Raw genomic sequence first — 21,041 nt, forward strand, 5'->3', positions numbered from 1 at the left:
GACTGGGACTGGAACTCCTATTGTAACAGACTGTTCTACTGCACTGGGACTGTAGCCCCTATTGTAACAGACTGTTTTACTGCACTGGGACTGGAGCTCCTATTGTAACAGACTGTTCTACTGGACTGGGACTGTAGCCCCTATTGTAACAGGACTGTTCTAGTGTATTTTACCTATAGTTTATATGTAATGCACTAATTCTACTGAGTTTTATTTTAGCCCCCTATAGGAATAGGAATTTTTCTACAGTACTTCCAGTGCAATCCCTTTGTGGTGATTCTATTTTTCGATGCTTTTATAGCAACTCCATTCAGAAACATCATTTTTCTTCCATACAGTTGCTACAACTGATCCCTATGAGAAATGCTAACCTAACCTCTCAAAACAATGGTGATACAAAGACAGCCCAAAACCTAGACGTACTTTAAACTCATTTTCAGATTGAATCCAAATTTTAACCTTTTATCTCCCCCCCCCACATTCTGACTCTGACCATCGCTCATATTCAAAACCAAGAGTGACTCCATCCCCATATTAATTATTAACCAATCTCAATCTTAACCTCTAAATCATACTGCAAATGTGCCTCAGCCCTAACCTACATGCCCATTCACTCCTTGAAATCGGATCTGGATAAAACCACAGCGTCTCCACAGTCTCCAACCCTGGTCCTGGAGAGCTCTAGTCCAACTATCCGTCTAAATCATCCTCAATCACCTGTCAGTTAAAGATGAGGAAAAACGAGTAATGTTTCAACGATTGTTGTTCCAAATGATCGCTCGATGAATGAACTGAACACGCCTGTTCAGGCCCTTAGAAACTGACGAATTAAAGGCCTCATATAAGAGCTGTGGGTGCTGGAACTCTTCGGGAATAGATCCTCTGACTGTACATTTAAACACCCCTGTACTTGGACATGCCTAAGTGCGGGGAGAGTGCTCAAAAATAATGAAATGTGTAACCCCTGTATTAAAAAGCCCCATGATGTTCCATTTTAGCGCATCACCGCTAATTCCGCGAGTCCTCCGGTGTAATTGCAGAGAGCAGCGGTTTTAAAGCTCATTTATAGTTGAGTCATTTTACACCATTTTGACTTCGCTTTTCACTGCCCTGTTCTATGATTTCCCACGGCTCCCTGCATAAGACGGTCCTACAGACCTTGTAAATATTCACCATGGTGAAGCGCGGTATTGTCCCAGCCTGGTATAGTAAAGACAAGATCTACACCCCTAAAGTCTCCACCATTTCTCCTCCTCCTCCCCCTTTCTCCTTTAAAACCATTCTCGCTGGCTCAGTTCGCTTTTACCTCGCCGATCTCCCCCCCGGTAGATCCTGGCCAGAGAGCTGGAGCGTTTTTACCACGCAGAAGGCGCTACTGTACCTCCGGTACGGGGCGCTCATTTTCTCCGCGCTGGAAATTCCGCCTGTCATTCGGCATAGCGGTAGCGAGACGCTGGTTTGAAAGCTCATTGATAGCCGGATTTCTCTGCATCCTGCATCGCTCTTTGAGAACGATGCTTAATTCTACTTAGACCTTGGATTTCAGTCCGGGGTATTTCTTTCCCGTCCAAATACAGAACCGGCCCACGCGTCTCTACGTGCAATAGAAGTTAGCTCCCTTGTAAATCTAAAGAATAAAAACAAACTCGGTTTTGGAAGCACGTCGGACAATGCCAGGGCTGGTTAGCTCCAGGTGTGCTACTCTGCAGCCCGTTCAGAACCGGACGTCCCGTCTTTAACTCAGAACAGTAAGACCGAGACGGACGCGGGGACAACGCTAGTTTCCTTGTCGAGATTTCAGGACATTTGAAATGACCCTCTTCGGAAGAGTTCTCGGGCTCCGGACACAACAGGTAATATAAGGCTATTCATTATACAAATGTGAGTGTAGTCTAAAGTTTATTATTATTATTAATACTCGTTTTGGAAAATGAAACTTTCGGGTCTCAGCAGGAAAACCTCCCAGGAGACGACCAACAGGTGAGAGAAACTGCCTACTCTGCTTGACTTTTGAAGGTATCTGCCTGGTGAAATGGAGCGGTTTTCAAAGTGCCTGTTGCTTGCTGGGGCATCATTCCTATCACTCTGCGGTGCCTGTTACCATTCCGACCGGGGAAATATATTTACCACCACGCAATCATCCGCTTATAAAGACATGCATCGTGCTGAATTGAGCATTTGGAACCAAAAAAAATATATATATTTAATGACCTAACCCCGAAACACGGGGGTTTCTTATCCGACAAAAATGGAGAACTTAGTTGATGGACTTACATGTCCTAATGAGCTATGAAGGTGATTCTGGGTGACGTATAAGATTAACTGGACAGGGGACTTCCAGGACCAGGGGTTTAAACCGTTTTAGACCCTAGTAAGTCTGCACAGTGAACTCAAATCGCACAACAGGTGGGTGTGTATCTAACCGGTCCACTACACGCCGTTTAGACCTGGCGATACAACGCGATGTTGTGGCAGTTGAAGCGCAGGCATGTCCCAATAGGACGCTCTCGGAAAGAATATGGTAAAATAGGTGTGTTTTGGTAAATTTGTTAAACTAGAAGCACTTTTGAATAGTACTGGAACAGTAAGGGGGGAAAAATAAGTAAAGGTACAGCCATTTTAAGACAGCGGGCTGTTGTAGAAATATGGCAGATTGAGGAAGAGGGTGATTGTATCAGTATTATTCAAATGTCTTTTTTTTTTTCAGGGTCAGCATCTCTTTAGGGAATGAGGGGATCATCCCCCTTCTGACAGCGAGGTACACAAACGCACTGACTGACGCACACTAAACAGCACCCAGGCTGACACACAGACTTACCTGCGGGTAAACACACAGAGCCGCAGACATACACACACACAGGAGGAGCTCAGACTGACCCACGGGCAGATACGGACACGCGCAAAGACGGGCAGACAGATGCCAGGTGTCTCTCCAGTGAGGGTCCGTCTGCACCGCCTCCTCCTGTTGCTATGGGCAACCAACACCATGGCAACCAATTGGCTGTAAGTGTGTGTGTGTGTCCTGGTGTGATGGTGATGTGTAGTTTGCATGGGTACTGTAAGACTATGCTACAGAGATAAATTGATTATCCGGTCGTTTCCATAACTGCCCACAGCTCTATGTTCTGAAATGTTGCGTTCTTATTATTGGAATAGTTTAGAGGAGAAGAATTCGTGGTGAGAGGGGGGTTTAGCGTGAGCTTACTTAGAGGTAGACCCCTGGAAGGAAATTCGGCGCTGTAGGTGAAGCGCTCCTGCAGACCTACCAAACAAGCGCAGTGGGGTTATGCTGACATCTTGCGCTGAACTGTGATCCTGCCCCCGGCCACTAAAGCAAGAGGGAAGGCAACAAAACAACTGACCGTCTTTCTCAGCGCGGTGCGAACGGGTCATTCAGCACGCCTGTTTTGAATCGTCCCCCAGGTCGCTGGTCAGGCAGCCGCTGCCTCGCCCTCTCCCGGACAGCGCCGCCTGCGGCCGCCTGCGGGGCCTGACGCCGGGGCAGGTGGTGGTGTGCCGGGCGCGGGGGGAGGTCATGGAGTCCGTGCGCCGGGGCGCGGAGATGACCATCGATGAGGTATAATGCACAGGGAGGCTCGCTGGTGTTGTCCGCACGTTATCGGGACAGTGACACAATTTTTGCTGTTTTTTGGCTCTGCACTCCAGCACTTTGGATTTGAAATGAAACAGTGACTCGGCGTTTTTTATTCATTTATTTAAGATTCTGTTATTAATGTGTCCAATTACTTTTGGTTCCCTAAAATGGGAGGACTATGTATAAAAAGGGCTGTGTATTACTGCATGGCTCACCGGATATGGCCGTAAATTCCCTCTTAATTAAAGTACTCAATAATTAAAGCTGACACTCCGCGCTTTAACCTCATAGTCATTGTTTCATTTCAAATCCAAAGTGCTGGAGTACGGAGCCACAACACCAAAAAGTGCGTCACTGTCCAAATACGTACGGACTGCACTGTACGCTGTCTATTTTTCAAGAGCTCAGTAACTGTCAGGCGTCACTGACATCTACACAGCTATTCGTACAATGGCTCCAAAAGGTGTCTGCGTAGAATGTACAGTATATACGGGTTTTGTTAGATTCCTCATAGGTTTCACTAAGGAAAGCTTTACAGAAAGAATTATTATGTCAAATTCAGTGAATTTGAAGTGTACCGAGGCATCAAAAATGCCAAAAAATCTGGTTCAATTCTGGGGCTTTTTCAATGTCTCCCAGTATATAAATGTTGACAAGAGGCACTTGTAATGTGTCCCTCTGTTCCAATATTGTTCTGTTGTGAATATTGTGTTGTGGTTTTGTAGTCCACACGTCACTGTGCCACTGTGATGCTGGGTCTGTGGCTGTGTTGCGGTTATTATCTCACTGTGCTGTGTTGCTCTGTTGTTGTGTCACCTGTCGCTGTGTAACTGTGTCGATATATTTCTGTCACTGTTTCATGCTGCTTCTGTGCCGCTGTGTCACTGTGCTATTACTATATTTTTGTGTCGCTGTATTTTTGTCCTGCTCTCTCACTCTGCTATGTCACTGTGCTGTGCTGCTGTATTGCTCGGTTATGTCACTGTGTCATGTTGTTGTGTCACTGTTTTGCTGTATTTCTGTGCTGCTGCGTCACTGTGCTGATGTAATTTTGTGTCGTGATGCAATGCTGTTGTATCACCATGTCGCTGTAATTTTGTGTCTCTGTGCTGTGCCGCTGTGTGAAGTGCCAGCACCAGTTCAGGAATCGGCGCTGGAACTGCTCCACCACCCCCAGAGGAAGCAGCGTGTTTGGAAGGGTGCTGAGTCAGGGTGAGAGTCAGGGAGATTGGAGAGCAGGTGGAGCTGAAAGCATTGTTATGGCCAGCAGCCATATCACTCTGCAACTCACACCTGGCAGTCTATTGAAGCTCAGCAGGTGTGAGCCTGGCCAGTACCTGGAGGGGAGACTCCTGGGAAAGCTAAGGCTGCTGCTGGAAGAGGTGTTAGTGGGACCAGCAGGGGGGCGCTCACCCTGCGGTCCATGTGGATCCTAATGCCCCAGTATAGTGACGGGGACACTATACTGTAAACAGGCGCCGTCCTTCGGATGAGATGTAAAACTGAGGTCCTGACTCTCTGTGGTCATTAAAAATCCCAAGGTGTTTCTTGAAAAGAGTGGGGGTGTAACCCCGGTGTCCTGGCCGAATTTCCCATTGGCCCTTACCAGTCATGGCCTCCTAATAATCCCCATCTCTGAACTGGCCTCATCACTCTGCTCTCCTCCCCACTGAGAGCTGATGTGTGGGGAGAGTACTGGCGCATCATCCAGGTGGGGCTGCACATTGGTGGTGGCGGTGGGATTCCCCATTACCTGTAAAGCGCTTTGAGTGGAGTGTCCAGAAAAAGCGCTATATATGTGTAAGCAATTAATTATTATTGTGGGAAGAATGAGCTCAAGTCTCAGTATGGGCAGCCAAAGTCACTGTCATGTCCAATCAGGGACGAGCCTGTACAGAACCGGCAGCACCTTGTAGCCTGGTCTGGAGAGATCTCAGAAGCCGAGTACGGCTTGGCCTGGCTAGAACTGGGATTGGAGCAAAGGAAGAAAAAGAAAACCAGGTTGCTGCTGTAAGGGCTGGTGGTGGACCAGTAGGTGGCGCTCTGACCTCTGCACTATAATCTTCAATCCAATCTGGTGTCAAGGGACACCTCAGTTTAATGTCTCATCCTAAAGACGGGACCTCCTACGGCACAGGTGGGATCGCTAGAAATTCCACTGCAGTTTTCGTAGGAGCGGGGATGTTGGAAGTTTTGGGGTGCTATCTGTGTGGAGTTTGCATGTTCTCCCCCTTTTCTGAGTGGGGTTTTCTCCCACAATCCCAAGACATAGTGGTATGTTAATTGACTTCTGGGAAAACTGGCCCTAGGTGTATGTGTGTGTTTCTTTTGAGTCTGTGTGTGCCCTGTGATGGACTGGTTTCCTGTCCAGGGTGTAAATTATTAAATGGATGGATGGAATGAATAGTGATATGAAATTGCAATGATGATGATAATAATAATTTTTATTATTACTGTTGTTGTAAATGAGAATGATGGTGGCTGTGTACCGTTTCTACGCTGACGGTATGCAATTTGTTCACTGGGATGGTCCTCAGGCACCCGGGAGGCGGCCTTCATCAGTGCCCTGTCCGCAGCCGCGGTGGCCGTCGCGGTGACCCGGGGCTGCAGCCGGGGGGAGCTGGAGAAGTGTGGCTGCGACAGGAAAGTCCGGGGGGTCAGCCCTGAGGGTGAGAAAATGGGCCTGTCTGGCCCACCGTCAGGGGCCGTTTTTCTGTACATGAGAGAATGGTGTCACGTGTCAGTATTCCCCAGAAACAGCTTGTCGGGCTGCCTTTCTGTCAGCCTCCGTGTCTGGAGCTGTCCAAGAGCTTCCCTCTCACGTACTCTCAGTAAGTGGCAATGGACTGTTCGGTAGGTGGGTTAGATCCTAAAGGACGGAAAACGAGGACGTTCAGACAGGCTGCTCGCCCCTGCCCTCCCACTGAGCCAATCATCCTTCGGTAATTCAGCTCATGAAGGCAACAGGGGGGCGAATGTACTAGAGAGCATTTGGTGTAACTCTCCCAGCTGAGGGAATGGCAGCTTGACCACAAGGATGAGGCTGACCAAATCCCCCCTTCACTATTGTGAGGAATGAGCTGGGGAGCTGCTGCAAGGGTGTAGATGGAGTGGCTGGAGGAGTGTGAGAGATGCACGAAGTGAAGTCCGGAGGGTGAGATATTTGTATGGAGGAGAGTGGAAGGGGGTGAGATAAGGGTCTGACCCTGTTCCCCAAACGTCTGATATCGATTCCATTAGTGTCTGTCCAGTCACTACATCAGCATTAACCTCTCTGTCTGTCAGGGTTCCAGTGGTCTGGGTGCTCCGATAACCTATCCTATGGTGTGGCATTCTCACAAACCTTTGTTGATGAGCCAGAGAGAGCCCGGGGCCTGTCATCAGGGCGATCGCTGATGAACATTCATAACAACGAAGCTGGAAGGAAGGTGAAAAATCCCATTATAGTCGATCAGTATTATATCACTCTGTCCTTCTAAGGCAGGGGATGTCCAACCCTGGTCCCAGAAAGCCCCAACCCAGCAGGTGTAATAGATAGCCATTAAAACAGCAATTTGTAAGTACTTGAAAGAGCTGAGTTTTAGTCAATAGCACGTGGTAAGTTAATTGGTTTAATGAATACAGAAATAGCCAAGTGTGGTCCATGTGTGTAGACTACCAACAGGGCATTGGGATTTTTCTATTTCACATGATCTCTAAACTACTCCATTGATTCTACTTTAAGTGATCAAAATGCAATTGTCCCAGTTGTGTAGGAAGTGTTGATTTAATGGTAACTCATAAAGCAAGGTATAGGGCATGCATTATTGTCTGTATTAAACTCTTTGAAATAGGTATACAGTATCTCTAGTGTCTATATGAATCTCTGTGAATCTCTCTATATCTCTAGGGTTTGTACTAGTCTTTGTGTGTGAGGCATGTCTATAGGGTCTATATTAGAATGTGCTTTAATCTCTGTGTGTGAGGAGTATCTCTAGGGTCTGTATTAGGATCTGTATTAATCTCTGTGTGTTACATGTCTCTAGACTCTGTGTGTGAGGAGTATCTCTAGGGTCTGTATTAGGCTTTGTAGTAGTCTCTGTGTGTGAGGTGTGTCTGTAGGGTCTATACTAGGGTCCATATTAATTTCTGTGTTAAGTCTTAAAGTCTGTTAATCTGCCTGTTATGTGTGTCTCTAGGCCCTTTATGAGGGTCTATATTAGTCTCTGTGTGGGAGGTGTTTCTCTAGGGTCTATATTAATCTCTGTGTGAGGTGTCTCCAGGGCCTTTCTGAGGGTCTATATTAATCTTTATGTATTAAGTGTGTTTTGAGGGTCTATATTAGGGTCTTATTAATCTATGTGTGTCAAGTGTGTCTCAAGGATATATACTAGGACTGTATTAGTCTCTGTTAAGTCTATCTTTAGTGTCTCCTGTAAACACAAGTGTGATATTCTGTACTGATGCTCCGCTCTCCTCCTGTGTTCCTCAGGCTATTCTCCACAACATGCGTGTGGAGTGTAAGTGTCACGGCGTCTCTGGCTCCTGTGAGCTGCGCACCTGCTGGAAGGTGATGCCCCCTTTCCGGCGGGTGGGCTCGGTGCTGAAGGAGCGGTTCGACGGCGCCACCGAGGTGCGGGTCTCCCGCGTGGGCTCGCGCCGCGCGCTGCTACCCCGGGACCCCCTCGTCAAGCCTCCCTCGGCCCGCGACCTCCTCTACCTCGCCCCGTCTCCCGACTTCTGCCAGCTGGAGCCCCAGAATGGCATCCCGGGCACGGCGGGCCGGCGCTGCAACGGGACGTCGCGGCTGGCGCCGGACAGCTGCGAGGTGGTGTGCTGCGGGGGTCGCTTCCGGAGCTCGCGGGCCGAGGTGGTCCAGCGCTGCAGCTGCACCTTCTCCTGGTGCTGCTCGGTCCGCTGCCAGCAGTGCAGGAACACCGTCCTGCTGCACACCTGCCAGGACTGAGGCTGGCAGAGGGAGGGGCAGGAGAGGGAGAGAGGGGAGAGGGAGTGGGATCAGGAAGCAGAGAGAGGGAGGGGAGAGGGAAAGATGGATGGGGAGAGAGGTGGAAGGAAGAGGTAGAGGCAGGAGTGGGAGAGGAATAGGGAAGCAGAGATTGGGATAGAGAGTGGGATAGGGAAGCAGAGAGATTGGGAGAGGGAGCGGGGTAGGGAAGCAGAGAGATTGGGAGAGGGAGCCGGGTAGGGAAGCAGAGAGATTGGGAGAGGGAGCCGGGTAGGGAAGCAGAGAGATTGGGATAGAGAGTGGGATAGGGGAGCAGAGAGATTGGGAGAGGAAGTGGAATAGGGAAGCAGAGAGATTGGGAGAGGGAGCTGGGTAGAAAAGGAGAGAGATTGGGAGAGGGAGCCGGGTAGGGAAGCAGAGAGATTGGGAGAGGAAGTGGAATAGGGAAGCAGAGAGGTTGGGAGAGGGAGCTGGGTAGGGAAGCAGAGAGACTGGGAGGTGGAACTAGGCTCTGCAGTATTTAGGTAAAACGGTCGTCACTGCAGATCCGCTGACTGGCTGGACAACACGCGAGCTTAACGCTGCGACGAGGCAGAAAGGGGAGGGGGACCATCAGAGGAGAAAAGCAAAAGGGGGAGGGGCCAGGGAGAGAGGATAAGGCTACGCACCGCAGAAAAGCAAGAAAGAGACTGTTCACCTGAGAAATACAAGACATTGACTTACTGCGCTGTGATCGGGCATGGGAGGGACGCAGATCGACGACCCAGCTGGACACGAGCAGTGTAATGAGATTATAGGGAACCACGTTTGACGAAAGAGTGTGAATATATAATGCTGATACACACACGAGAACATAGAAACACACACTGACGCAGACTCGGAAGCAGACCAAAGCTCAACGGGCTGGTATTAGTGACAATAGAGCATGCATCGTTCTGTCTGTCCACCTATCCATTCATCCATTTATATCTGTTACCCCTCATCTATCCATTGGTTTATTTAAAAGACAGCTTGGACACGTGTATAACATTAAGTGCTGTGCATATCTGTGTCCAACATCTATTTACTGTCTTTGTCTACACAGAAAGTCTTTACCTAGGAGTTAAGGTATGCGCAGTATATGCATGTTTCTATGATGTAGTTGGTTTACTCCAGGCAAGCAGGTCCACAGGTTCTGTGAACACAGAGCTTTGGATCTCTCTGTAAAGATAATCCTCATTTTCCTTGCGATTTCTATGAAATAAATTTATGCTCAAGTGATTTTAAGTTCTGTTATCATGTCCATGTTTCGAGTCTGGGTGAAGTCCCCTTCTCAGAGGTATAAAGTTCTCAGCCAGGAATCAAACCTACAACCTTCCAGTTATAAGTCCGGAATCCTAACCACTACTGTCCCAAAACATATGGGATAGCCTCTCGCACGCTGGAACAAGCCTTATTCCGATAACAGATGGATCTCATTCATATTTAACACTTTCTTTCCCATCTCACTGTCATTGTCTTTTTCTAAGTGCAATGTGTGAAGCAATGCTATTCATTTTAAATGTTAAACTTGGACAGATGTCTAAGATCTATAACATTTTAGCCTGAAAAGAAAAGGCAAGACTGGCTATTTTACTAAGGCAGCAGAGATAAACAACACAAGGACTCTTCCCTCTTTGCCCATCCAATCTGTATGATAGCAGAAGACTGGGACACTAGAGCGCTGAATTTTGATAGAAATCCTGACAGGCCCCCCACAATAGTTAAAGCAATCTTGATTAAAAAGAAACTTACATTAAATGTTAATATTAAGGTATTAATATTTAAATCGCAAGATGGTACTCCTTAGCCATGTGTAGGGCCTTCAGAAACCCTTCACATAAGGGATAAATCTGAAAAACATTAAACTGATTCCTTGACATTAAAATGATCAGAAGTGAATACTGCAAACCAAGAGCATTTCAAATGCTTTGGAGTATTTTTACAGTCATGTTATACCAATACCACAAAACATATCCCATGGAAATGTTGTAAATTGCATTTACCTTTCTAAACCAAACATGGAAGGTTTCTCAGTCTTGATAATATTGATGACGCTGCTTTTCAAAATTGTACTGATTTTAACTAGGTTTGTAGATTATTTTTAACTTTCTATTTAAAGTCTAGAAATAAAATAGATAAGAGCCTGGAAGGTCAGTTAATCCATTTTTTATTAAAAATATCCTCGATTACAGTCACCCAGAAAATGAAATATGAAACTATCATTATTATTGTCATTGTTATATTAATGTTACTCCTTTCTTAATAACTCTCAACCGGAAAGTTATACAAACACACAGTAAAACAGCGACAACAACAAAAAAACTCAAGTTCAAATCAACAGCCACAAAACCCCCCAAAAGGTAAAAGAAAATATTTATATATTAATACAACATAACAAAATATTCAGTTCTCTCATTTCAGCACTAGAGGGTAGCAAATTATGAAAATATATACCTGCAGTCCCAATAGTCACTTGGTGGCGGCATTGCAAAAAGAAATTAAGGCGATGTCTCAAATCACCCCTTGTCTCTTACTGGCAGTGCCATCCACCATGTTGTACGGTTTGTCCTCAAATCCTTAGGAACCATCAAAAAGGCTCTAATACCCCAAAAATGTACTTTTCGTCCCAAACGTAAACTGTCTGTTACACAGTAGCTCAGAATCCGTCGGAAGTAAGCAGTCCTGCAGTCTTGTATACTATGTTTTTTTTTAAATAAAGGTGTGGAGAACAATTTGTTCTTGTGGTGCATGGAAGATAAGATCATCCTCGATAAATGCAAGAGTTTTCAGACCTATGGATGTTAAAGTCACATGGATGTTTGGGGGCCAGAATACATACTATAAGCTGACAATGAGAGCGTATCTCACTCAAGGGATAACAGTCCATCTTCCTGGGAACGAGACCAGAGCTCCCTGAATGTCACAAGACAGTTTACCTTGGGCTAGAAACATCCCACAGCAGCCCCCGAGACGCAAAATCGCGGGGTCGGCTGCTTGGGCTGTGATCTTTTCGCTATTTACTGCCCGCCGCAGTGCTGCGTGCTCTGCCCCGTAGGGGGTCAATGCTTTGCCAAAGCCGAATCCAGGCTGGGACCGGGAAGGGCGGGGAGAGGGCCGGGGCGGAGAGGCGGGACAAAGAAGGGAGACCGGCTCGCGAGAGCACAGGCAGGCTGGCCCGCCATCACAAGAGGGAGAGTGAGAAGGTGGGGCGGCAGAAGGAGAAGGTGATGCAGCGAGGGACGTCGCCGCGCTGGTGGCGATGAAGATAAGAGGGACGAGGAGCGAGAGAGAGAGAGCACGCACTCCAGGTCCGACATGAAAAAAGGACTGATCCTGCTCCCCTGCCGCCTTCTCTTTCGCTAAGGCACTTGATGGATGCGCTTGCAGTTTGTTAACCCCCATCTCTCTAGCAGTGAATTTCCTCCCACGCCCCCGTCAACCAGACAGTGCGTGTGTCTGTGCATCAGCCGAACAAGAAATATCCCCGCAGCAATGGGGAGTCTGTTAGTATTGTATTAATCACAACATTCCCCCGGGTACAGCAGTCTGTTAACCTATCACCCCACCCCACCCCACCCACCCCCCATCCCCGGCACCCTCCCACTCTTTTCGTTCCCTCTCCGCATCGGAGCCCTCCCTCTCTGTCCCATCGCTATTAACCCCCACCCCACCCCCAACCTGACACCCTCTATAGAAGCGTGCAGCGTTTCTTGGGTTTGGTCTCGGGGGGCTCCAGCGCAGCCAGGATAGCCTCGTCAAACACGTTCTTCAGGCCTCTCTGAAACAAAACCGGAAGGGAAGGCAAGTCAGTCACCCCCAGTAAAACCGTATCAACGTCAAGACGGAACCTACACGCCTGATGCAAAGATCTGCACGTACCTCCATGCCGAAGGATGACAAGTGTCTAGTCTTCAACCAAATTTGCCATTTAGGGAACATACAAAATGTCAGGCAACTGATCTCAGATTATCTACATCGCCGCGAGGAACACTTTGGTACTGAGAGATCAGATCCTTATGGAAATTATCCTTTTTTTAAAGCTTGCCCACCACCCTCTGTAAGGATATAACTGAACCCAGATGCCAACGACCGATCCTCATTTCCTGACTTCCAGTCCGTCAAGCAGCTCTGAAACTCCGCAGCCCTGAGCAACGCCCAAGCACGTTGTGATCCTGTCATAGGCACCCTTTGCATTTGGACTGGATGCGACTGTAAGTTGCTTTCCAATCAATAAACGTTGACAGGAATATTATAGTGCCACTTTAGCACCCTACAAAATCCTCTACACAACTACACCTGTATGGCTACAGTACCTGAGTGAGGGCTGAACACTCCACATATTTAACAGCTCTTAGGTCTCGGGCTAGTTTCTCTCCGCTCTCCGGTGATAGGGGGCGCTGTTTGTTCTTGGCCAGCTTGTCCACAGTGTTGGGGTCGTCCCTCAGGTCAACTTGTGTCCCCACCAGCAGGAAGGGAGTCCTGGGACAGTGGTGAGAGATCTCTGGAACCCACTGAGAGCGAGAGGGATAGGGCAAAAGGGGGGGGGGGGGGGGGGGGAGGCAGGGAAATAATTAGGAACAGTGAAACACCAATCAGAGGGCACAGGGGGAAACAAGGCAGGAGTGCACTTAAAAGTGAGGACAGGATGCTCTTGTTTATACAAAGAGATGTAAAGGGATGTGGGAGCGTGGATCAGGTGACCCAGACATGTTGTTGAAGCCAGTACCTAAGTTTCTTTCAAGTGACAGCTAGAGAGTGGTGTGGTGGCACTGTGGCTAAGAATCTGCGCCTGTGGCTGGAAGGTTGCCGGTTCGTATCCCGCGGCCGGCAGAGGAATCCTACTCCGTTGGGCCCCTGAGCAAAGCCCTTAACCCCAGCTGCTCCAGGGGTGCTGTATAAATGTCCGACCCTGCGCTCTGACCCCAAACTTCTCTCCCTGTATGTGTGTCTCATGGAGAGCAAGCTGGGGTCTGTGAAAAGACAAATTCTTAATACAAGAAATTGTATATGGCCAATAAAGTGATCTAATCTTGGATGAAATGCTCAGATCAATTAAATACTACCTACAAAACAGGCTATGTAGGCTGAACAGCCTCCGTTTCTAGATTGTCTTACGATCTTGGCCAGGGATAGGAGAGCGTGTTGTAATGCTTCGTCACTCCGCTGCACTTTCCTGAAGCTGTGCGGGACATTAAAACGCTGACTAGCCTAAAGCCGAGCTCTGCAAACCACCTCCCAATGTATCTCAGCTGCTGACATCCTCCCAGACACAGTAAAGAGCCCCGAAAAATGTCTTTACTCAAAGCTACCCTTTGACCCCTGAGCACCCCAGAGGATAAGATGGATGATGGACTGATAACGTCTTATTCCACTAAATGCCCAACCAGGACAGGAGGAGATCAAGGTCGAGCAACATCTCTCCTTTCGGGCCTTCCAAAAGGTCAAAGGGCAAACAGGCACACAGGACTGAAAAGCTCATTAGCAGAGCGTGCAGGGAGGCAGAGTGACTGATGAGGGACAGCGAGGCACACCAAGACCGAAACTGTTGGGGAAGATCAGTGCAAACAGAAGTGTTAAGAGGGTCTCTGTGAACTTTGTACACACTTTTCCTGCTGAAGCTGCAATATTTTATAAGGTGGACATTTAGAACTGACTTGAACTGGATGGGAAGAATGCAGAACACAAGGGCTACTATGTAATCCTATATTGTTATATAAGAATGTGTGCTGCAGACCTAAGCAATCAATTGTGTTAAAAGAAGTTATTCTCAGCAAATAGGGAATTAGGAACATTGTCTATCTGAGCAGCACAGGGAAGCGTGATAAGATGACAGAAAAATATTCAAGGACTGTTCTAGTTTAATGACTTGGAGAAAAATACATCGAGCATCTCTGTGTGTCTCACTCCCATGTGCATGAAATCAAAACTCCTTTTTAACTTCTGAGACGGACTCCTGACTGTCTTTTAAGGCGAAGTGGGAAGAAGTTCTCCCACAGAAGGACGGATCTCAGGATGAGAAGCAGGGAAGACTGGCCGCCGGCGAGGCAAGGATGGGGGGGGGGGGGAGAGAGAGGAGGAGGGCTCACCTTCTCCCGGACATTCTCGAAGGAAGAGGGCGAGACGACGGAGAAACACACTAGGAAGACGTCAGTCTGGGGGTAACTGAGGGGACGGAGTCTGTCGTAGTCCTCCTGACCTGCGAGAAGGAGAGAGAGGACAGCGCACTGTCAGCTGCATCCTGCACACATTCCAGAGGACAAATCCAGATTCTGAAATGAAACGCAGGCAGTCAAAGCACGGATACTTGCAGACAGTCAGAAACTGCTGATCGGAAACCCCCCACAAAACCAGAAAGACAAACACACTAACGCAGTCAGTAGCAGTGACACAGATGTAGAGTCTCAAACAGCCTGTGGTCTTACCTGCAGTGTCAAACAGCCCCAGTGTGTATGGCTCTCCACCGATCATCACTGTTACTGCATAGTTGTCAAACACCTGGGAGAGAGAGCGTGGGGGTTAATACAAAGACACTAACCCCCTGGACACCATTCACACGGACTAGACACTACTGTACATTAACTCTGACTGACCAACTGGACAGCACCGCACAGGAAAGCTGTTCAAGAGCAGTCAGTGAACAACTACTGAACTGCGAGTAGTAGATTGACAGTGCTTGTGCGTCTATACTACTGGCTCTGGATCTGCTATACAGTAACAGATCTGACTCGGACTGCCCCATGCCACGTTTTCCTGGCAGGCACGGCTGTCTTGTACAGATGTGAACAGCAAGTGTTAAATTTGGAGCGAGCTGACGAACACGTTTAAAACTCATGACTTTCTGGGAGACTAGCAGAGTCTGCCGCTCCTAGCAAAAGAATGGAAAGGCTGTTTTTCTGCTGTGCAGAAAGTCTCATCTAACAAAATGAGTAAGCCTGCACATATTTCTTTGCATACGTCTCTCAGCAACTCTGTCTGTTCATTTATTTATTTCTCCATGTCCAGATGCAGACATCTGTCCGAGATACAAGGTATCCAGCTGCCTCTCCCCTCTCCCGTGTGCGCTGTTCGGTACTATCGCTTTCTCTCTTCCGGTCTGTCTGAAGTGTGGTCCTGTCGCAGCATTGCTGTGTTTTCCCCAGCCCAGCAGGGGGTGCTGTCTCACCGTAGGAACATACTCCGAAGGGAATTTGTTTGTGGTGTAGGAGATCAACAGGCAGGTCTTCCCCACGGCCCCATCACCGACGACGACACACTTTATCGTCTGCATTCCTAAAGGGAAGTGGCAAGGGGAGGGGTTACTGAAATACAGCACACCAGAGAGATGAGGGAGACACGGAATGAAATGGTAACTAGTGCTGCAGTCTCAGTAAGGACTGCTCACAGGATTTTTATACAGGGATCTGGTAAGATCTCTTTTAAAGGGGAACTGCAGTCCCAGTTTCTCAGACCAGTTATGAAATAACCAAATAATTCACTGACGTTATAAACACATTTGACAAATTTCGAATTAAGCGCAAAATCGGGAACCTTATGAAAGTACTGCAAGTCACCGTTGCTGTCGCAAGCCTCTGGTCTCACTATGGGCGAGAGCGAGAGTTTGCAAGAAGTGCGACGTGAAGCAGCCCTTCCTGCTCACTAGTCCCCGTAATGACTAATGTACTGTGATGGACGGGCAAATAAGTACAGGTTGTGCAGCAGACATTTCATTGCAGAAACGTTCCAACGTGATCTGCACGCAGAGTTAACAAGTAGCATCTGGCGGCAAAACCATCTCGAAATCAAGGCCAAAATTTCTATTGGGTTAAAAGAGATGTATCCACAAGCCTGCTTGTTTACAATGTCATAGGGTCGCAACACATCACTGGACGTATTGTTGCCTCGTTGCGAATCGCAGAACATGGCGCTGCGCAGACCTGGGAATTTTTACAAATTACTGTATACATTTTAATATAACTGTGGTTTGAAATGCACTTTTCAACGCTGCTTCTTCTAACCCCGAAATATAAAAATAGCAGTGCAGTTTCCCTTCAAATCCTGTTCACAACGTTTTTACAAGAGAATCCGGTGCAACTGTCTGTACTGATCACTGGTCTTAAAAGGGAACCAGGAAGGTCAGTAACAAATTCAAGAAGATAAAGCAAAAAAAGCAATCTAATAAAAGTAAAACAAGTCAACGTGATCAACAACAGCGCGATACATACCCGCTATACAAAGTCTTGACGCTACGTCTTTTTTTCCCACACAAATAAATAAAATGTAGATCTTTAAATATTCTCTCTTGCCCTGAGTGCACTTCAGTCTTCGGTACACTAGGTGGCACTACAGTCAGCAGCAGCAGCGAAACTTGGACACAGGATTGTGGACTATGCAGTCTGGAATGATGTCCTCTTTAAACACTGTTATGGCCTGAGAGAAACAGAAAGGAAAAAAATTATTTTTAAAAGAAAAGGTTTATTTTTATATGCTATGTAAAGTGTGACCACAGTGCCTTCTGCTAACTAATAACATGGACACACGGACCACATTAACTTCTTTAAAAAGGAGAAGCAGTCAGTCATCTAAAATGAATGAGCTCTTTAAAGGCGCAGCAATATGGTAACCAGGCAGAGGACAGAGGACAGGTTCATGTGATCTGATGCTTCTGCATGTCACTCAGATGGGGGCTGCACTTCCATGCTGGAAAGATGACTGAACTTTATAACCTGGACGTTCCCCAGTGTAAGCCAAGGTGGCTCCCCCAAGTGGCAAAGAATAGGAAGTGCACTGTGAGGGTAAGACCGTGGGCAGCTCATACAGTGCTCTCTGCTCTTAATAATAATATCCTCACACTTACATAGAGCTTTGCTGGACACTCCACTCAAAGCACTTTACAGGTCAGGTAAGGTACCATTGTGCTCCCCCACCTGGATGATGCTCCAGTACTCTCCCCACACACCAGCTCTCAGTGGGGAGGAGAGCAGAGTGATGAGGCCAGTTCAGAGATGGGGATTATTAGGAGGCCATGACTGGCCTTTTTACAGTATAGCGTCCCCATCACTGTACTGGGGCATTAGGACCCACACAGACCGCAGGGTGAGTGCCCTACTGGTCCCACTAAATAACTCTTCCAGCAGCAGCCTTAGCTTTCCCAGGAGTCTCCCATTCAGGTACTGACCAGGCTCACACCTGCTGAGCTCCAGTGGGGCTGCCAGTGGTGAGCTGCAGGGTGATGCAACTTACTAGCAAAATTATGATTCCTGTGACCTTTCAGGCTAGTAACAACTTTGGTGAGCTCTCTTCCAATAGGCAGTATGTCTCTGGTCAAGCACTGTGAAGGTAATGACACCAAACAGCAAATAGCTCTGCAGGTAAATGAGCCGGGGGAAGTATATCTACATGTGCCACTCTCTCCCAAGTAGTACTGAAGCCGTCATCTCAACGGATTCATCTTAAAAAGAATCAGAGCTGTCAAATTGGGTGGGTTTAACATAGAAGTGCATATGAAACCAAGAATGGGAGGCATTTCTTTACACAAAAGGATGTAGGAGTATGGAACAAGCTGCCCAGCCATTTTGTTGAAGCCAATACCCTGATTTTTTTCAAGAAAAACTGGGATGAGATCTTTGAATCAATTAGCTACTAACTACTTATCAGGCTAAACTATTGGCTTAATCTGACCAATTTTTTTTTAAAAAACTTTTTTTTCCCCCCAGCTCTTCAGGTGCTGCAACTTTATAAAAGAACCTTAGAAAAACGGCAGACATATCAGCTCTCCTGAACCAGGACCGGACAGTTCTGATCCGGCACATGGCTCTCTAGTACTCCCGACTGGAAAGCTACGTAACTAAATAGAAGAGCATTCCAGTCCAAGACAGGAGGCACCACTTTACACAAAGGGTGGTGGGGGTGTGGAACAAGCTACCCAGCCATGTTGTTGAAGCCGATACTCTGGGTGAGACCCTGGGATCAGTTCGTTAACCACTACCAAGCAAAATGTCCACGAGAGAGGGGAGCTGTACTCCAGTGACTGGGCTGAGCTGATCACCCCCTGTATCGCCTTCCGGTCAGACAACAAGCTGCTGCCAAGCCACACTGGACCAGCTAGATTTATTATCGGGGCTCAGCCACGGAAAACCGACAAGGCTCCCCAAAAACCAGACTGTCCCAGGAAGATAATCACTGCCACCACGCCACTTCGCAACGCAAATCGAGACAGGTCATCGAAAAAAAAAATTAAGCCATCGGGTACGGCGTCTGGGCAGACGTCGGTGAGCCCCGACAGTGGCAGTTTCATTAAGGTAAATCTAAGCGGAAAATAACCGGATCGCGTTTTTCTCCAACACAGGATGCTTCTCTTTGATGGCCCGATCATTTTCGGCACATTTCAAATGGGAAATGTTATACACCAGTTCTGGGCAAGAAGAGAACCGTGCTGTAGCCTTACACCTCCTCGCCCATAGACAGCCAAACACTACGACAAAACCCTCCCGCCGTCCTGTTGGAACTGAGCTGATCGTCTCCAGCAGGAACCGGCCGTAGAGGGCAGAACGACGTCCTGTTGCCATCAGAGCCCGATCAACCTCACTAGACCTGCTAAATCTATAATCCGGACACCTGCGAGGCTCGGTGCAATCAACCTGCATGTCCACCAGCGGGGGCAGTCCTACGGTCTGGGTCATAGGCTGAGCTCAGACAGACCGCTACATCGCCATCGCCTCTAGCCAAATTATTCTAAATGTGCAAAATAAAGTCTAAAACGAGTGTGTGCACGGCTTAATTGTGTAGTATCTCCACGGGCCATCGATAATGTCAAAATGCCGAAGTGGAAGGGGAAACTCCGGGGGAAATGCATTTAAAAGAGAGAACAGGAGGCGCTTTCTTTACACACACACACACACAAGGGATGCGGGAGCAGGGAACAGAGCCAAGCTGCGGAAGCCAATATCCTGGCTCCGCTTCAAGTCGGGACTGGGCGAAAGGCTCATATCCAGTCGTTACCAAGGACAAAACGGGCTAGACAGGTCGGAGAGTGTCCTGTTTGTGAGCCTTCTCATGTTCTCTGGCGAGCAGGCAGGAACCCGTAGCGCGGAGTCCCCGTCACTATGGAGGCTAGTGACTGCACCGCCGGTAGGACCGGCCCGGACCGGCCAGGCCCGGCCCCTCAAAGCGCCGCTGGGGTCGCGGTCGCCGCAGGCCGGTTCCGGCTGCTCTCTGCCCTGCGGGCGGAACCAAGCCGAGGTCGCGCTCGCGCCCGTGCCGGTTGCCGTCACAACCCAACTTCTCGAGTGACCACTTCCGCGAGGAGGGGGAGCGCGCACGCGCGCGCCCCAGCCCGGCCCGGCCCAATGCGCCGACAGTGCGGAAATACGGAGCAAGAGATGTTTCAAGAACAAGAATCAATACTAAAAAAAAAAAAGAAAAACCACCACAAGTGGAGAAAGAGACATTTCGACTCGGCCCACTCCCAGGTCGAGATGTACCAGCACTTCCCCTGACTTCAGACCTCCAGCGACAACAGTAGTGAAAGTGGAATTACTGCTAAAAGCACCGATCCCGTCAAGCAAAACGTCTTACTCACTGCAGTTAAAATCTCGGTTGAGTTTTGAAGCTGGAGCAGAGTCCGAACCGAGTTAACAGCCCGAGTTAACGAGTTAGCCAAGCTTAGATGCCATTATCCCACGTTTGGTTCAGAATGAGCCACAACAGGCGACGCGGTTACCCTACAGTCGTTGCACGCTCAAACCCAATGCTAACTGTGCACGTTATAAACTCCTCACAACATCATCGAGCGCTTAATCACTGAACGTCAAACTTTTTAGCAGCCTTTCGATACCAACCAGTCCTGCAACTGAAAGGTATCCGAGCACCGGCGAATATAACAATCGTGGCCGAATTTAAGGCCGGTGACTTTCTACCCGGGTGAATGCGGCTTGTCAAATGCAGCGCTTCACATCTCCTTAGCTGAAAGTTTGTTGTTCTTGTTTTTAATATCTAGATAAATACATCAAAAAAATGTCCCCCCAAACTCACCCGCTTTCCTGCTCCAATATTAGGCGTTGGTCACATCCGGGTTCTCGAAGTCGACGCACCACGAGAGGGCGTTCCCATGGCGATCGCTCCGCACTCCCCGGCCTCGCCCCGCCCCTACCCGTGCGTGTGCCTGTGGAGGCGCTCGGGTCCCCCCTAAATACCGAGAGCCACCCTCACGTACACGGCCGTACCAGTAATTCTCCTCCGACTGGTTTTTAACCTTTTCCGTACTAAAAGCGTTATTGCTTAGTAAGGTAACTCCCCATGAGGATGCTTGATTGTTTAAGGAAGTGGGGGTTGAGCAAGACAACACTCACCAATTTTTTTACCGTAGTACAATTTTTTTACCGTGTCCTGCCCGGTGCTATTACGGTGTGGCATGGTGGAGCCACAGTACAGGACAGAAAAGCCATACAGAGGGTTGTGAGGTCCACGCAGAAAATTATTGGGACCGAGCTACCCTCCATAAAC

At 48.2% G+C, this 21,041-nt stretch overlaps 2 protein-coding genes across 2 annotated transcripts; one reads left to right on the plus strand and one right to left on the minus strand.

Moving 5' to 3' along the window:
• The first annotated feature begins 2,917 nt into the window (after nt 1-2,917).
• Nucleotides 2,918-8,540, plus strand: wnt4b (wingless-type MMTV integration site family, member 4b). The gene is made up of 6 exons (XM_088939761.1): nt 2,918-3,003; nt 3,424-3,577; nt 4,723-4,807; nt 6,133-6,264; nt 6,881-7,023; nt 8,067-8,540. Exons 1-6 carry the CDS (start codon nt 2,918-2,920, stop codon nt 8,538-8,540), a joined length of 1,074 nt encoding a protein of 357 aa, XP_088795887.1.
• Nucleotides 8,541-10,711: 2,171 nt separating this feature from the next.
• On the minus strand, nt 10,712-20,648 carry cdc42l (cell division cycle 42, like). The gene is made up of 7 exons (XM_088939600.1): nt 20,571-20,648; nt 16,763-16,967; nt 15,724-15,830; nt 14,984-15,056; nt 14,648-14,757; nt 12,875-13,072; nt 10,712-12,339 (listed from the first exon to the last, which is right to left on the minus strand). The coding sequence occupies exons 3-7, from the start codon at nt 15,826-15,828 to the stop codon at nt 12,250-12,252; spliced, it is 576 nt and encodes a 191-aa protein (XP_088795726.1). The 5' UTR covers nt 15,829-15,830; nt 16,763-16,967; nt 20,571-20,648; the 3' UTR covers nt 10,712-12,249.
• Between the last annotated feature and the right edge of the window lie 393 nt (nt 20,649-21,041).

This window comes from Atractosteus spatula, chromosome 22 (genome assembly GCF_055471065.1).
Source record: "Atractosteus spatula isolate fAtrSpa1 chromosome 22, fAtrSpa1.hap1, whole genome shotgun sequence".
NCBI classification, from domain to species: Eukaryota; Metazoa; Chordata; class Actinopteri; order Semionotiformes; family Lepisosteidae; genus Atractosteus; species Atractosteus spatula.

What these genes read in the sequence shown, in the direction of transcription:
- wnt4b (XM_088939761.1), top strand. Translation starts at nt 2,918, where the DNA reads ATGCCAGGTGTCTCTCCAGTGAGGGTCCGTCTGCACCGCCTCCTCCTG. An exon ending in CGGAGATGACCATCGATGAG is followed by an intron (nt 3,578 to 4,722) that starts GTATAATGCACA and finishes CGCTGTGTGAAG; the next exon opens with TGCCAGCACCAGTTCAGGAA. An exon ending in CCGGGGGGTCAGCCCTGAGG is followed by an intron (nt 6,265 to 6,880) that starts GTGAGAAAATGG and finishes TCTGTCTGTCAG; the next exon opens with GGTTCCAGTGGTCTGGGTGC.
- cdc42l (XM_088939600.1), bottom strand. Translation starts at nt 15,828, where the DNA reads ATGCAGACGATAAAGTGTGTCGTCGTCGGTGATGGGGCCGTGGGGAAG. An exon ending in GGGGCTGTTTGACACTGCAG is followed by an intron (nt 14,758 to 14,983) that starts GTAAGACCACAG and finishes TCCTTCTCGCAG; the next exon opens with GTCAGGAGGACTACGACAGA. An exon ending in TCGAGAATGTCCGGGAGAAG is followed by an intron (nt 13,073 to 14,647) that starts GTGAGCCCTCCT and finishes TCTCGCTCTCAG; the next exon opens with TGGGTTCCAGAGATCTCTCA.